This window comes from Medicago sativa, chromosome 3 (genome assembly GCF_051527215.1).
Source record: "Medicago sativa cultivar Bolivia chromosome 3, Bolivia_mono, whole genome shotgun sequence".
Lineage (NCBI taxonomy): Eukaryota > Viridiplantae > Streptophyta > Magnoliopsida > Fabales > Fabaceae > Medicago > Medicago sativa.
In genome coordinates, this window is record NC_140751.1 from 32171900 (window position 1) to 32189364 (window position 17465).

At 38.2% G+C, this 17465-nt stretch overlaps 1 protein-coding gene and 1 long non-coding RNA gene across 2 annotated transcripts; both read left to right on the forward strand.

The window, feature by feature from the left end:
• Nucleotides 1–4867: 4867 nt before the first annotated feature.
• On the forward strand, nucleotides 4868–7574 carry LOC146937187 (uncharacterized). Its single transcript, XR_015033248.1, has 2 exons — nucleotides 4868–5463; nucleotides 7261–7574. It is a non-coding gene; the product is annotated as an uncharacterized LOC146937187 (long non-coding RNA).
• Nucleotides 7575–13000: 5426 nt separating this feature from the next.
• On the forward strand, nucleotides 13001–14449 carry LOC146937188 (uncharacterized). Its single transcript, XM_085749354.1, has one exon. The coding sequence runs from the start codon at nucleotides 13001–13003 to the stop codon at nucleotides 14447–14449; it is 1449 nt and encodes a 482-aa protein (XP_085605480.1).
• The last annotated feature ends 3016 nt before the right edge of the window (nucleotides 14450–17465 follow it).

A 17465-nucleotide genomic window follows, 5' to 3' on the forward strand; every position in this document is an offset into this window, starting at 1 on the left:
TAAGCTTGATGGGGTAGTAATGAACTAGGAAAGGGAATGTATGTAGAGCCTCGACTTAGCTAGTCGAGAACTAGAAAGATAGCAAGAATCCCTAGAAAGCTAAGACGCGAAGTTATTCTCTTCGCACACGATTAAGAATAAGATAGCAAGCAAGATAAGTTGTGGTTTGATTAGTTAATCTCTCCACTAAGTTTAAGCATGGACAAGTATAAGTTTACCGTCAATCGGATCGACTCAAGGGTCCGAGGTAATAAGCAAGTATGTATGTATGTATGTATAAGTTTATTTTATATGAACGACAAGACCATGACTAATATAAGTAGGTGGCATGTCTCTTGTTATCCACGTCAGGGGGATACAAGAGGTTCTCGATCTAAGGGGAACGATTCAAGCCGTAAGGGACCCGCATGTCACCGAAATAAGCAAGACGTAGGTGCTCGTGTCTCTTGTTATCCACGCTAGGGGGATACGGGAGGTTCTCGACCTAAAGGGAACAGTTTAAGCCGCAAGGGACCCGCACGACACCGAGGGAGTCCGATGTACGTACATCGGTCATGTATGGGATTGATTTCGGGGTTACTCCACCCGGGACTATCCATAAAATGAATCAAGATAATAACTGTTTGTTCAACGCTAACCCATGAATGAACTTAGACACGATTATGTTTATGATGAATATGATTATGTTATGTTTATGCTCATGATCGAGCCCATGTATGATATGTTTAAGAACAAGACTAAGAGCATGAAATGCTATTAGACGAGAGCAAGATATGTATAGGACAAGTAAAGAAAGCTATGGCCGTGACGACCCTAGGTTTCCCTAATCGTCCGGATTAGAATCATGTCATGAATATGCTATGTTATTTATGTTTAGGCCTTGTGACGTAATGCGGTTTAGGTTCCCTCAACCGCCATGACATGTATAGGTGAGAAGCCTATAACAAGTGAGATATGACTATGACGGCCCTAGTATGCACTACCGTCTAAGTATGCATGTCCCCACACACGTACAATCAACCGTCAGGTTGTAATGTAGACACGTGGTGACCGTAGGTTTTCCCTTGAGGTTGCCTATAGCCTAGGATTTAGGGGAACTCACTGAGACATTATGTCTCATCCCAATCCTTATTTGTTTCAGATAAGCAGGATGTTTATGCATGTTCGGAGCCGGATGGATATTACTTCAAGGGTTCGTTCGTGAAGCTGCAGGATGTTATGGACTTCAAGGATGTATTTTTACGTATGGATGAGTTATATTGTATTATTATTTACACGAACGGAACTTGATGTAAATATTATTTATTTGAAGTTTTTAATTGTTGTATATTTTAATGTATCCAGTACTAATATTAACGCACGTGCCAGACTTTCTAGATACGTCTGGTATGGGTGTTACAATTGGTATCAGAGCTGGTCGATTCAGACCGTGCCTTGGGTCATTAAATTACAACAAAGGAAGTGGGACCATTGGGTTCCAGGTAAATGTTCTAGTTGTTGATGTTAGTTGAGCCTGATCAACTCAATTTAACATTTGATGATTAGAATGGATGCCTGAGAGCTGAATAGGACCCAGGAGGAACGAAGTATGTGATGAAGAAGTTTTATCGTGCCAAAAGGTGGCCGGTGAACTAATCAGGTACAAGTGTGAATCCTCTGGGAATGTAAGGCATGTTAAGAAGGGACGTTTCGACAATGTCGGGTAAGATGTTGATGATACTTCATGAACCTGTAAGTGAAGAGATGTTGGAACGGATTTATGATATACTGGAATGATAGTACAAGGTTACAAGATAGGGAGAAGTCGACTTATGTTGACGGAGTCAGCGGGCTCTCAGGAACAGTAATATGTAAATGAAGTTAAGGACATGTAGGTTTGTCAAGTTGCGTAAGTGGCAACGTAAAGAGGCAAGTTAATCATAGTGGTGGAAGTTAAGGATTCAAGAGAAAGTTTTATGTTATCAGGAGTAAGACATTGATTTCCAACGTGCCAAGAATTGTATCGAAAAAGGTTGATGTTGCCATGCATATGTTATAGAATATTTTATGACGATAGGAATGAATGATGTGCATTTTATACTTGAGAATAAGAGTTTTACGCAACAAATGTTTTCTGAAAAAAATACTGTTGGAGAAGCTCACCAATAGTAAGCCTGGGACGAAAATTTTTCCGTTTTTTTTTTTTTGTGAAACCTACTAGTTCGATCCTATGGTTTGCAATGACTATTGGGGAGATGTCTTCACAATAAATTTCACGTGACGAAAATCTTTTAAGACATCAAGTAATGAATGCATATCACCTCCTACAATTTCTAAGGAAAAGGACGTGGACAACCATCAACGAAAACGATACGGTTTAAGGTATTTTTGGAAGTTAATGTGTTGATGTGTCAAGAACAAGCCAAGATCAAGAGTATAGAAGTTCCTGCAATTAGAAGGAAAGTCACCAATGTTTATGCATGAGGTATGATGTACGAATTAAAGCGGTGCAGAGTTATGAGAAAATCACAAGATTCATCGATTATGTGGAATTATGATGTATCGCTCGAACCTATGTTTTGCTTAATATACTTGCTAGGCTCGATATGATGTTGAAACATAAAGTAAATAATTTAGAAATATTTACGCGTATGGGTCGTTGAAGTTGATATTTTGAAAATTCACGAGATTTTCTAGGAACCGGTTTGCTATGATACTCGTAGAGCGAGCTAGACTTATTATAATCTAGAATTGATGACACGTATGTGCTATCAACTCGTTCTATGAATTTAGAGCAACGGTCGGGGCCAAAACTCAATATATTTATAAAGTAGAAAATTATCAACGTCAATGACTTGTGCGCTAGTTTACGAAGTTTTTTTAAAAAAAAAATTTAATGAGCAAGCATTGGTTTGATTAAGCAAAATATAGTCCGCGAGAATGCGAAGGTACAAAGATTAAATGTTCAAGAAAGTTATGTTCAAGTGCTAGATGGGTTGTTAATGGAAATTGAGTTTACTCAAAAATAAGTTCAGATATGATATGTATGGTAAGTGCAACCAGCAAGAAAGTAAGGTTTACTCCCGAGTCAAGTATTATGAGCATAAGATAAACCATCATGAGTTTTGAATTCACAAGACAAGTGTAAGGTTGTGATGTTGGTTACAACATGGAAGATCTTGAGAATAATTCAAGAAGTAAATAATCAAGGGATAAGCATGAATTGAAGTCTCAATTGCTCTAACGGCTTAGAGTATTAGTTTGAGCCAACCAGTGGGAATTCAGAGTAGCGCTACGGAAGTTAATGGTAATCATGAAACGAGGAATTTTAGTATGTATGAATCTTCGTGAAGAATGTTCGGTTGGAAACACAAGTTTAACAAGAATGCATCATAAGACATGCAAGGAGTTCTCGATGTGATAGATAAGGATGAATTCTTATTCAAGCACTGTTGGCTAAGGTATAAGTTTAAGTATGTGTCGTTAGCTAGGTAAGATAAAAAGGACAAGAATTGTCGTATGATAATTGGTCAAGATGCATGAATGATGATAATAGAAAACATGTAAGGACCAGAAGGATTCGTTCCGTGACTTAGGTAAAGAATCAAGTTTAGTGTTTCGAAGAAGAGATATAAGTTTATGTTAAGAGGTCCAAGGATTTCCTATGGATATGAAAGCGGTATGGCAAGTATGTATATCGGTTGATTAAGAAAAGAATTTATCTTCGAAGTTAAGTATGTTATCATGAAAGGAGGTGCAACTCTCGAGTTGTGCAATGAGAATCATACTCTCGTATGCAATACTTGTTGAGTGAAAACGATACTTGTTAAGACATGTTAAGTCATGATTTTAGAACTTTTAAAAGTTAAGATTGGTATTATGGAACTTGGGAACGATCCTTATTTTAAACTCATGGAATTATACATTTTCGAAACTGATGAGATACGTCGTAAGTGAACTCACTTAAGACGTACCAACTTCAGGACCAACCTGCCGTGGACAAGTTTAGGGCGAGTTGTTAAATCTTTTTCAAATATAGAAACTCGTCCGATGGTTCTGTGGTGCTATTACAAATTCAGTTTTGGGAATGATAAAATATTTTAGTCATGTATATATATATATTCGTTCCAAGAACCTGAATACCAGAGCTTAAGGAAATTTCTTCAAGAAAGATTCTAGAACACGTATCGTTATCATTTAGCAAGAGATGGCACTTGAAAGTATGTACATGTTATGAAAACGACAATGTTCGTATGAAGCCAATATCATGTGGGATACACGGAATTGTGTTAAGAGTATACGATGTAAGTGCAAGTGGAATTACTAGTAAGTTTCACGAGTATGTGAACCATAATATTGGTTAATGGATTGTCAGATGAAGTGGTGAGTTGATTTCACTTTTTCATGTCAAGCTATATGAGTTACCCATTAATTCGGGTGTGATAAGATGCAATGGAATTGCGATGAAATCAGAAGATTTCCTAAGGCTCTGAAAAGAGATAAGAGATTCATGGAATCATTTACATGAGTAATACAAGTAAGAAGCATGTGCCTCAAGGTACAGTAAGATTATGTATTCATGATAAGATGTATGTATGAAATATGTTTTAAAGTTACAAGTAAGCACTGCAGGGCAAACCTGGTTTCCGTAGGATCCCAGTTAAAAGGCAAATCCTGAGTGTTCATGTTTATAAAAAGATACCTATATGAATGGTTTATGTTAAGTGGGTAAAATACGAGTCCGAGACAATAAGTCTGTGTGTAGCAAGGTAAGTTCTGAATCATGATATGATAAGAAAATTCTAAGTTTGGGTAATATTAAAATCAAGAAGGTTATGTTCAGTTGCATATGGGTTAAGAAACAAGATGAGGACATGATACAACGAACTCTATGAGTAAGTATGAATAGAGTATGTATGGCTCAGACCAAAGATGGTAAGTTTCTGTCATGATGATTGGTAGTCGATCTCTAAAATTTCGAGGACGAAATTTCTTTAAGGGGGGTAGAATGTAACATCCCGCTCATCAGCTTAAGGAACTTTATCAGACAAATGTATCAGAGGAATTAAATTTATGGAAAAGTAAGATAATGGAAATATTTTATGACATGTCAGCATATTACGGATAAAGTATCAGTGTCAGATTAAACACGCTTGAGGCAGGGGCATAATGGAAATTTCACACGAAAGGGGTATTTAAGTGGCTTTGGCCCAAAATATTCATTCTTCACTTGTCTTTCTCTCTCTAGGGTTGAGAGAAAGAGTTCTCTTCTCCCTCTCTCTCTAGGATCGCCCTCTCCCTCCATAATAATCATCCAAACTTTCTTAACATCATGATCAAGCATGGATTATGGTAGCTTTGCAATCAAGAATCAAGTGGGAGAATGGATTTAAGCATAGTTTGGTTGGGAAGCTTTGGATCATTGATGAAGCATGAGCTAGGGTTTGGGCTTGAAGCTCGAGGAATTGCAAGGAACACGTTAAGGTGAGTTCCATAGATAGATTGCCCACCTTTGGGATTGATTAATCTTGTAGAAAAATCATGTTTTATGCTAAGTATAGTTTTTATGTAACTTTAGTACCCCAAGCCAATCCTAGGTGATTATAGGTTAAAATTGCCATGATATATGTTTAAATAAGTCTATATATGTTGTTGGATGTATTTGGTGCATTACAGGGTCGAATTGGACGAGTTTTGGGTCGAAAATGGCGAAAACCCGCGGCCGGAACACGCGAAAACGCAGAATTCGCAGCGCTGCGCCTGAACAAGGGCGCTAGGCGCCCACAAGTCAGGGAGCCAGCGCTAGGCGCCCTCCCTCTGGCGCCAGGCGCCCCAGACAGGACAACGTTCGCGTTGTTCTGCGCTCGGGTGCTTGGGGGCAGTCGCGTGGGGGTCCGTAGCGATCGTTTCGGTGTGTTCTTGTACTGTTTTCACTTGTTTTTCTACTGGAACAAATATGGTTTTATCAAATCTTAAGAACTTATAAACGGCTTGGAATTCGGGTTTTCGGCACGTCTGGTCTTTAGTAACTATTGGGAATTTGCACAACTCGTCAATTGATCCTTGCATCATTAATCATGGCAATGTTAGCATAAATTACAAGGATGGCTCAAGAGAGTTTAAGCTTGATGGGGTAGTAATGAACTAGGAAAGGGAATGTATGTAGAGCCTCGACTTAGCTAGTCGAGAACTAGAAAGATAGCAAGAATCCCTAGAAAGCTAAGACGCGAAGTTATTCTCTTCGCACACGATTAAGAATAAGATAGCAAGCAAGATAAGTTGTGGTTTGATTAGTTAATCTCTCCACTAAGTTTAAGCATGGACAAGTATAAGTTTACCGTCAATCGGATCGACTCAAGGGTCCGAGGTAATAAGCAAGTATGTATGTATGTATGTATGTATAAGTTTATTTTATATGAACGACAAGACCATGACTAATATAAGTAGGTGGCATGTCTCTTGTTATCCACGTCAGGGGGATACAAGAGGTTCTCGATCTAAGGGGAACGATTCAAGCCGTAAGGGACCCGCATGTCACCGAAATAAGCAAGACGTAGGTGCTCGTGTCTCTTGTTATCCACGCTAGGGGGATACGGGAGGTTCTCGACCTAAGGGGAACAGTTTAAGCCGCAAGGGACCCGCACGACACCGAGGGAGTCCGATGTACGTACATCGGTCATGTATGGGATTGATTTCGGGGTTACTCCACCCGGGACTATCCGTAAAATGAATCAAGATAATAACTGTTTGTTCAACGCTAACCCATGAATGAACTTAGACACGATTATGTTTATGATGAATATGATTATGTTATGTTTATGCTCATGATCGAGCCCATGTATGATATGTTTAAGAACAAGACTAAGAGCATGAAATGCTATTAGACGAGAGCAAGATATGTATAGGACAAGTAAAGAAAGCTATGGCCGTGACGACCCTAGGTTTCCCTAATCGTCCGGATTAGAATCATGTCATGAATATGCTATGTTATTTATGTTTAGGCCTTGTGACGTAGAGTGTACACTTGGTAATGCGGTTTAGGTTCCCTCAACCGCCATGACATGTATAGGTGAGAAGCCTATAACAAGTGAGATATGACTATGACGGCCCTAGTATGCACTACCGTCTAAGTATGCATGTCCCCACACACGTACAATCAACCGTCAGGTTGTAATGTAGACACGTGGTGACCGTAGGTTTTCCCTTGAGGTTGCCTATAGCCTAGGATTTAGGGGAACTCACTGAGACATTATGTCTCATCCCAATCCTTATTTGTTTCAGATAAGCAGGATGTTTATGCATGTTCGGAGCCGGATGGATATTACTTCAAGGGTTCGTTCGTGAAGCTGCAGGATGTTATGGACTTCAAGGATGTATTTTTACGTATGGATGAGTTATATTGTATTATTATTTACACGAACGGAACTTGATGTAAATATTATTTATTTGAAGTTTTTAATTGTTGTATATTTTAATGTATCCAGTACTAATATTAACGCACGTGCCAGACTTTCTAGATACGTCTGGTATGGGTGTTACAACAGCTAATCTTGATTACCTGCAAGTTACCTATACGAAGAGCAACATTTTCAAGCAGAAGGGGTGAGATTTCTCAAACAATAATATTAAGCTCATAAATCATAAATTACATTTAACAACATAAACATCTTATAATTTAACAACTATAATTAAACACATAAACATCATCATTTATCTTAGCAAAATATCATCATATAGCAGTCACAGTCATCGTCACATATCATCATACTAAAAGACATCACAAAGTAATTCGTTAAAACATCACAACTTAACAACTTGACTTGACAATGCATCTAAACTCAACTATGCAACTCTTAACGTCTTAAACCATCTTGAATCATCATGAAATGCAAATGCATGTGGTACCATTTTAGGGCATAAGCCCTCATCGTCGTTGAGCATAAATATACTCTTAGGGCATAAGCCCTCATCGTCGTGGTTGAGCAAAAGCTCCATCGTCGTGGTTGAGCAAAAGCTCCATCGTCGTGGTTAAGCAAAAGCTCCAGGGCATGAGCCCTCATCTATAAATGAGTATGCATGGACTCAACATCTTACATCTTAGAAACTTCATGAACATCTTATAACTTCTTGACTTAGACCGACATTTACATCTTAAATAAGACTCAGCTGTATATGCAGCATATAAATAATTCATCTCATATCAGCATCATAGTACAACATCATCAAATGATAATCAACAACATCTTAAACATCGCATCATCATAAACATCATAATTAACACATATAGTGCATAAATAACAAGATCACATCTTTATATAACCCATCTTTAAATCACACATCTTCAAATAGCACATCAACACACATTATCAAATAATTCATCATTAATTGTAGAAATAAATATGTGAAACTTTCTATCAAAATAAAATATGTAAAGCTAATATAAATTATTTAATTGTATTTTCATAGATGCCCATATGAAGAGGTACTGATAGAGATTTATTAAGCAAGTTATACACGTAAATACTATCATCACATGTTATATACCATATACCCATCTAAGGTTCCCCAAACTTTCTTAAAACATTTTCCACGATGCACACCATACTTTCTTGTTGTAAATTCAAGCATTTATCCATAGATTTTCTTCTCTTAAGCCAATGCTACTAACAACCAACAAAATTTAGTCTTATCCTTCTAGGTAGAGTCGTCTATACGGATTGAGGCTCCAGTAAAAAAAGAAAACAAGTCTACAATAAAGATGCATTTTCTTAATCTATAACATATCTCAACTAGTTAAAATCATATGCTATACATAATATGGGTATATTTTATTCTATTCCAATTACTAAAGTGATATATCTAAAATAGACTCTTAGGTCTTTAATTGTACTTCTACACATGTTAACACATCTTAAATCTAATATTTTTGATTAGTCTTTATCATATATGTCATACCCCAATTTTTGACCTAAGGATTTTACATTCATACACTGACACGTGCCATTCGTTCCTGATCAGTCTCTGACTTTTCAGTGAAAAATTCGGCAGAGATGTATCTTTATTGTTATCCGGACGAAGAGGTATCCGAGTCGGGTCCTCTTCTCTCAATTTTTTATTGTTATCTTTATTTCCATCTTTTACTTTTTTTTAATCAATTAATATTTTAATTAGTCATTCATTTCTTTTTTTTAGTTAATTACTTCTTTTTTTTTTCAAGATAAGTCAAAAATCCCAAAAAAAATATGCATAGTTATCTTATTATTATTATTATTATTATTATTATTATTATTATTATTATTATTATTATTATTATTATTATTATTATTATTATTTAAATTTCTTGTTACTAGTTTTAATTCATTTTAGGTTTTAATTAATTTTAATCTTTTTTTTCTTTATGTTAATCCTTTTCCTTTATTTTTCTTTACCTTTTTAGTCTTTGTCTCTTTTTAGTCTTATTTTTGTGTCTAAGTCCAAAAAAAAGGTCCAAGTTCAAAGCAAGCCGTCACGCCTCATTCTCAGCCTCATCTGCAGAGACACATTTACAGGAACAAAATCACAATCCATTCCAATCCAAAGCCAGTTTTTGTGCATCCTTTTAACAAACCCTAACATCCAAAACTTCTCACTATATATACAACCTGCAAAACACAAGTTGAGGGGGCCAAATCTTCAACACACAAATTCACAGCCGCAATCACAATTTCAATAACCTGCAAACAATAACCTTCACAACCATTTTTCAAACACCGAAATTCACAATCAAAAGCTGCCTCTCAAAGACCCAATTACACAAGAAACCCACACACAAACAGTCACAAAAACTCATCGTAATCCAACACAATTCCAGACACACACAATTCTCAAAAATTCATAGCGCACAAGCTCTCAATTACCTGCACAACACAACACCGTAACAAATCGACACAAGTCACAAACAAAATTCCAATCGGCCTCATTCATTAACCCATTCACGAATCACCAACTCAAACCATACGTCACATATCCGCACAACACGAACACCAGACCTCAATTCCATCGACACGGAACCGTGAACGGACCAGTAAGACACAGGCCCGCATACGTGACCAAACGAATTCAAAGGTGAGTCCGAATTCGTACCGATCGAAGCAAACACGACGGAACCGCACATAAATCCAGTTATTTGAAGTCAGCCGCGTTTCAATCACAACTGTTCAAGAATCTACGAATCCGAATCAAAGAAGAAGAAGAGAGGTATTCCCTTTTTTTATTTTCCGTTCGTTTGATTTGTGGATCTAGGGATATATAGTTGTTTCTTAACAGTTGTTAGGCCAGAATAGAATAGAGGAGAGGGAAAGAATAAGATAGAGCAAAAAAATCAAAAAAGGGAAGCCTTCACCGCGGCGGCGCCGCCGTCGACGACGGCCAGCCGCCGCCTCACCTTGCCGGAATCTGGAAAGAATTTAGTGAGGGAAGAGAGAACAGGGAAGGAACGAGGGATGAAGAGAGAGTTAACGAGAGTGGTTTTCCTGTTAAGAGAAGTCTCACACACTTTTTATATTACTGGGTCGACCCAGTTTGGTTAACCCTACCCGCTCCAAGAAAACAAACCGACCCATTTCCTGTGGCCCAAGCGCCCTGTTCTAACTCTTAAGTCCAATTATTTTCGTTTATGTTTTGCACCTCCCATTTTAATTCCTGCACTCCCCTGCATTCATATTTATTACTACATCTTGTTTAATTCTCTCATGCATTTTTCCATTATGGCATTTTATTTATATTCGTCACACTTCATTTTTTATTAGCATTTTAATTATCGCCACTCACTTTCCAATAATTAGAATGTACATTAGATTAACGTAAAATCGTTCATGCATTTTTAGTTTAGGTTTATGCATATCTAACTTTTCGCGATTTATTTTATTAACATGGATATAGTTTGTACACTAGGCTAGAATGTAAATATTTCATGCATATTTTAGTTTAGTTTTAGTATTTCATATTTTTATTTAATCCGTAGTTTATTGCACATAATTTAGAATATATATCAGACTTTTCATGCATTTTTTTAGTCTAGGATCATCTTCATGCATATTTACATAGTCATTTTTTGTCGTTTATTTCTTATTGCACAAGTTAGAATGTAAATATAGGCTTAATGTAATTTATTTTATTTTCTCGCAGACCATAGAACGTATTAATAGGTTTTTTGTAATAGCTTAGGAGCATGGGTGTGTGCGTGTGTGTATGCCTTTCTTTTTATGCTTCTAGATTAGGTTAAAGGGTTTCGTGGTGGTCCAACGCCACCATGAGGTCCCTACGCTTTTATTTCTTTATGCTCCGTTAGTTCAATTTCTTTCCAATTATTTGAAAACAACAAAAACATGCAAATAGTTCAAAAACACAAAAATATTTTCTTAAATAAACCTTGATCTTAAATCAAGTGACCGTCTTTTTTATTTTCTTTCCTTAATCAAACTTCAATCCATTTAATCATATTTAAAGTCATTTTTCTTTAATATAAAAAATACAAACAAATTCATTTTGCCATTTGGCTTTTCCATTTTAAAACCTTTTTCAAACTAATAAAAAAACACTCAACCAATCAAACGTCAATTTCTACCCCGAACTACGAGGTTTTGATCCCTCACGGGTACGTAGGCAGAGGACCATGTCTTTTCAAATCAATAAAATGTAGATAAACTAGGTCTCCTTTCTTTTTTCATTTTAAAATTCCATTTTTTTCAAAACAAGCAAGTTATAGCACATTAACTAAATAAAACCAAGAGGTTCCCGTAGAGTACTACGGACATAAAGGGTGCCAACACCTTCCCTTTATGTAACTAACCCCCGAACCCTAAATCTTTTCAAAATATGGGGTGTTTGAACTTTTTCCCCTTTTCATTAAAAAATTAAATGTTCAGTCGTGAAATAAAGTTAGTGAGTCAAAAGCTAATCAAATAGCCTTGATCTCTGAAAAATGACGCGACAGAAATGGCGACTTCACTGGGGACCCCCTAAGAGGGTTGAGCCTAACTTGGTCTTATTTAATTTTTGTGTTATAACTTGCTTAAAAAAATCAAAAGATGGAAATACGTGTATATTCTCTCCTTCTTCTTTATTCCTTCTTCTTTCTCCCTTCTTAAACGTGAGTGGTGAGGTAAGTCCTACACCCGGACTTGAGGGAAATTAAGATAGGATCGGGTATAATCATAGTTTCCATGCCAAGAGTACTCTTCGGTATTGGTACATGTGATAACCCACTCAATGGAGGGATCTTGGAGGTATACTTTTGTCGTCGTGAGTACTCGCGTATGGTATGTTGCTTTCAATTGACCGTCGAGAGTACTCTCGTATTGGTGGCTAGTCACCTTTAGTCACCTTTAACCCATCTTGGCCTTTTAGGACGTAGTGCGGTGGCTAGTCGAGAGTACTCTCGTATTGGTTGACACGCGATACTACACCCAAACGAGACTAACCTACGGATATTGTTGGAACGAGAGTACTCTCGTCACCTAACAAATATTCGGAAGTGGTTGAAAACTTTGGGAACTTGGTAGAACCCGTGATACAGGTACTTTTGAAACCATAGTCCTTACCAAATGGCGTTGTTATCCCTAAGCTCCAACATTGTATACCTAACCTCACCATGCATACATGCATTCATTCATAAAAACTTTTTCTCATCAAAACATCGAAGGACTTAGATAAGTCGTCTTGTAAACATCAAAGGTATTGACCTTGTAAACAGGAACACAAGAAATACATTTTCAAAAGTCTTAGCTAGACTTTAGCTTTGTGAGGGACTTTTTCCTTAACTTTGCTTTTACTTTTAAAAAGGAAACTGTTCGTAATATCTTCAATTACCAAGTGAAACAATGTTCCTTATGATGTTTACAATTACTTTGACAAGTCCTTCAAAAAAATTTGTGCCTATTTTTGCATAAAGCATCATGCATCATTCTGCGTTTCATAGTCTCAATTCTGAGTCTCACAAATTTTTCTCTTCCATAAAAGGTCAACCCACCTCAAAAGTGTCATGGCGTCCTCGTCTGAAACCAACTCGCATTTACAACATTCGAACAATCATAAAGAGAAGATGGAGTTTCTCGAGCAAGAAAATCAATTGCTCCGTGAAGAAATGGCAGCCATGCAGACTAAAATGGACGAAATGACTAAATTGATGAAGACACTGATGGTTGCCCAAGCTCCTATCAGGACTCAAGCCGAAACTATTTCTACTGGCCCTGAATGGATGTTTTGTGCCGATACTCCGGAGTACTCTGCTCCACAACGTTCCGTGCCCTGGTTCCCGCCTCTTATTGCTGGCGAAATACTCCGTCCCATTGCTTGTGAAGCTCATATGCCTACCCATCAATATGTAGCCCATGTTCCTCCACCTCCTATGAGAGCTCCTCCAGTCGCTATGACCTATTCAGCACCTGTGATACATACCATTCCACAAGACGAAGAACCCATCTACCATTCAAGGGATACGGAAGCCTATGATAGAGTGAATGACTTACAGCAAAAATATGATGAAATTCAGCGAGATATGAGAGCCCTCCATGGGAAGAAAGTGTTTGGGAACACTGCTTACGATCTCTGTTTGGTGCCGAACATCCAGATACCCCACAAGTTCAAGGTCCCAGATTTCGAGAAGTATAAAGGGAACTCCTGTCCTGAGGAACATCTAACAATGTATGTGAGAAGGATGTCTGCCTATGCCAAGGATGATCCGGTCCTTATCTATTTCTTTCAAGAGAGTTTGGCTAGTCCTGCCTCAAAATGGTACATGAATCTAGACAAAACAAAGATCCGAACTTTCCGTGATCTGTGTGATGCTTTTGTAGAACAATACAGTTACAATGTGGATATGGCCCCAGACCGAAGCGATCTTCAGGCTATGACTCAGGGAGACAAAGAAACATTCAAGGAATATGCTCAGCGGTGGAGAAATGTCGCTGCCCAAGTCAGCCCACGTGTGGAAGGGAAAGAGATGACCAAACTTTTCTTAAAGACTCTCAATCAGTTCTATTACGTGAATATGGTCGGAAGTACGCCCAAGGACTTTGCTGAGATGGTTACTATAGGTGTACAGTTGGAAGAAGGAGTCCGAGAAGGACGATTGGTCAAAGAAAGTGTTCCCGCTAGTAGTTCGAAAAATAAAGAGCAGGAGGTTAGTATGGTGAAAGAACACCCTCAGCCACAATATCCTCAGCAGCTACAGCAGCCTCGACAACAGGCCTCAAGGGCACAATTTTCCCCGATTCCCATGAAATATGAGGTTTTGCTTCCAGAGTTGCTCGAAAAGAATCTAGTCCAGACCAAGTCGCCTCCTCCGGTGCCACCAAGATTGCCAGCATGGTATAGACCTGACCTTTTCTGTAACTTCCATCAAGGGGCACCTGGCCATGATATTGAACATTGTAATGCACTGAAGAAAGAAGTCCAGAATTTGATCCGGACCAATCGCCTAACTTTCTAAGTCTTGACTCCAAATGTGCAAGCCAACCTACTACTAGATCATGGTGTCTAATGTTGCAACACAAAGAGGGATTAGCTACAATTGAGTCGATGTTGATGTTTTCTTCCGCTACTCGATTTGTTTAAATGATATGTTTATTGTTTACTGCTTTTCAAAAAAAAAAATCCTTTCGTCCCGCCCGAGATGAAAGTGAACTTGTGTAGGGCTTTTGCTTCATATATTTTCCATCATTAATAAAGAGGTCGTTTTGATCACGACTTTCATTTTATCTTGTGCTTTTTTTTGGAAAAATGGTAATACAAAAAACCAAAAAATATAATCATTCTCAAATATCTACATAATCATAACTTACACTTGTCAAAATCAATAATCAAATCATGCATTAATAAACCCGTTGAACACGTTAACCATGTACTCTCTTCCAACTTTGAATTCCTTGTGTCTGAAGCTGAAGAATACAAGAATGAAGAGACTCACGATAAGATCTCTCACATACTGGGACATCTTAGCCGTCAAAGCTGCAAACAAAATATCAAGAAGATTGTCCAGAAGATGGCATTCATTGGAAAAGACTGGCTCGGGGTGCTACCATTCGCTATGCTCAGATATCGTACTTCAGTACACATTTCAACAGGGGCAACCCCCCCTCCTTCCCCAATATGCAACATGGAGGTCGTGCTTCCCGTGGAGGTCAAAGTCCCATCAATAGGAGTTCTGCTAAAGTCCAAGCTTGATCAAATTTAAACGCATGACGACCTTGTACAAATATATCAAAAGAGGTTTGAAACAAGCTTCTAACAAAAAGGTTCGTCCCCATGAATTTCAAGAATGGAACTTTGTACTACCTTCCAATCAGACTCCAAGGGGCAAGTGGACGACTATGAAGGCTCGTGTGCAATGACTCTTGTGACTACAGATGTTGACAAGCTAGCACGTCCTGCGAACGCCGATGCAGTCAAGAAATACTTTGTCAAAACTGCAAAAAAGAAAAGCTCGATAAGCCGCAAACCTGAAAAGGCGGCTTAGGCAAAAATAAGCGTCTCGGTGGACTGAAAACCCGAAAGGGCGGTCCAGGCAAAAATTAGAGACATGGACAAAAAAAATGATGATTATCCTGATAGATTGAAAACCCGAAAGGGCGATCTATGCAAAAGTTAAGGATCAAAAGACAAAGTAACTGCATCAGTCAGGCACAATCCACTTGGGGCATCTTGACTATCAAAAGACCTCCGATTCGAAGTATCTGCAAACCAAAGACTCGGAACTGGGGCATTCAAAGTTGTCAGGAAGTATAACAGTTATATGTGTTCAATGTACCTTCCCATATATTTACCATTTTCCAAATTTTTCAAAGATCCGTGGAGCCATGCCTTTGGTAGGCCACCACTCAATTCATCAAATTCGAGCCTGTGCCCATTTATTTGGAACTCTCATTTATTCTATTTGCAAAATTTCTTCTATTTTTGATGGCAATACTTGAAGCAAAAATTTTCAGAATACAAAAACTTTTTTTTACATCTTTTGAAAAGTATGAACAACAAACGCACTCTCTTTGAACTTGTGAGTAGTCGAAGCGTACATCAGCATCCGCCTCGAGAACGGTTACATTCCGGAAGAGAAACATGTCTAAACACAATGGAGGGGACCTCTGCTTCAAGCAAGATGCTTTCACAGTCAAAAAAATATATACAAAAAAATGATACAAAAAAATCAATGCTCGCTAAGTCGAAAAATCTGAAAAGGCGGCTTAGGCAATAGAGAGCGTCCCGGTGGACTGAAAACCCGAAAGGGCGGTCCAGGCAAAAATTAGGGGCACAAAAAAAGGAATATACTCCCGGTGGACTGAAAACCCGAAAGGGCGGTCCAGGCAAAAGTTAGGGATTTTCAAAGAAAAATACAAAAATGAGTGTCGAAGCATGACAAGGGAAAAGCATTCCGCGCTGATTTACAAATGGAGACTTCTTCCAGGCCGTTGGTTAAACAATGGGTTTTCTCCCCAAGATTCATCAGTTGCTATTCATCAATTGCAACCTTGTGTCGGGTTTTACACCGTCAACGACTTAATTTGTTCACAATAATATCATCTCCAAGGAAGTTTGCCGAGTGTTCAGTACTGCAATGTTGGTCCACTTCCCACCTTACCAGTCCTGTCTCGTTTCATCGAGTCGTCTATCATATACAGTTCATACAATCATACAAGTTACATTCATACATCCATACAATCATACATTCATACAATCATACATAAATACCTTCACTTATTCATACATTCATACATATCATATACGCAATATCAATTCATACATGATTGCATTGGTCACCAAAACCTTGTTTCGGTCATGTCTTTTCAATTTGGTCTCTACTTATCATTGTGTCAAGCCGCAAGTTTCTACACATGAACATCTGACATTTACCTTCTCATCATCAAAAGTGTCATCCCCAGTGTGTCTGGTCCAGAGATGACACTCATTATAAGCCCGGTGGATTTCGGCGAACTGTTACAAAGCTCAGTGGATTCTGGCAAACTTTTATCAAAAGCCGAGTGGATTCTCGCAAAAGCCCAGTGGATTCTGGCAAACATTTATCAAAAGCCGAGTGGATCCTTGCAAAAGCCCAGTGGATTCTAGCAAACTTTTATCAAAAGCCGAGTGGATTCTCGCAAAACCCGAGTGGATTCTCGCAAAAGCCCAGTGGATTCTGGCAAACTTTTATCAAAAGCCGAGTGGATTCTCGCAAAAGCCCAGTGGATTCTGGCAAACTTTTATCAAAAGCCGAGTGGATTCTCGCAAAAGCCCATTGGATTCTGGCAAACATTTATCAAAAGCCGAGTGGATTCTCGCAAATGTTTATCTTGTTTCAAGCTGCCAGTCCCAAACAACGGACAACTTGAGTCTACCTTTTATCTTGTTTCAAGTGGCAAGTCCTAAACAATGGACAGCTTGAGTGTGCCTTTATCTTGTTTCGTGTGGCAAGTCCTAAACAACGGACAGCTTGAGTTTACCTTTATCTTGTTTCA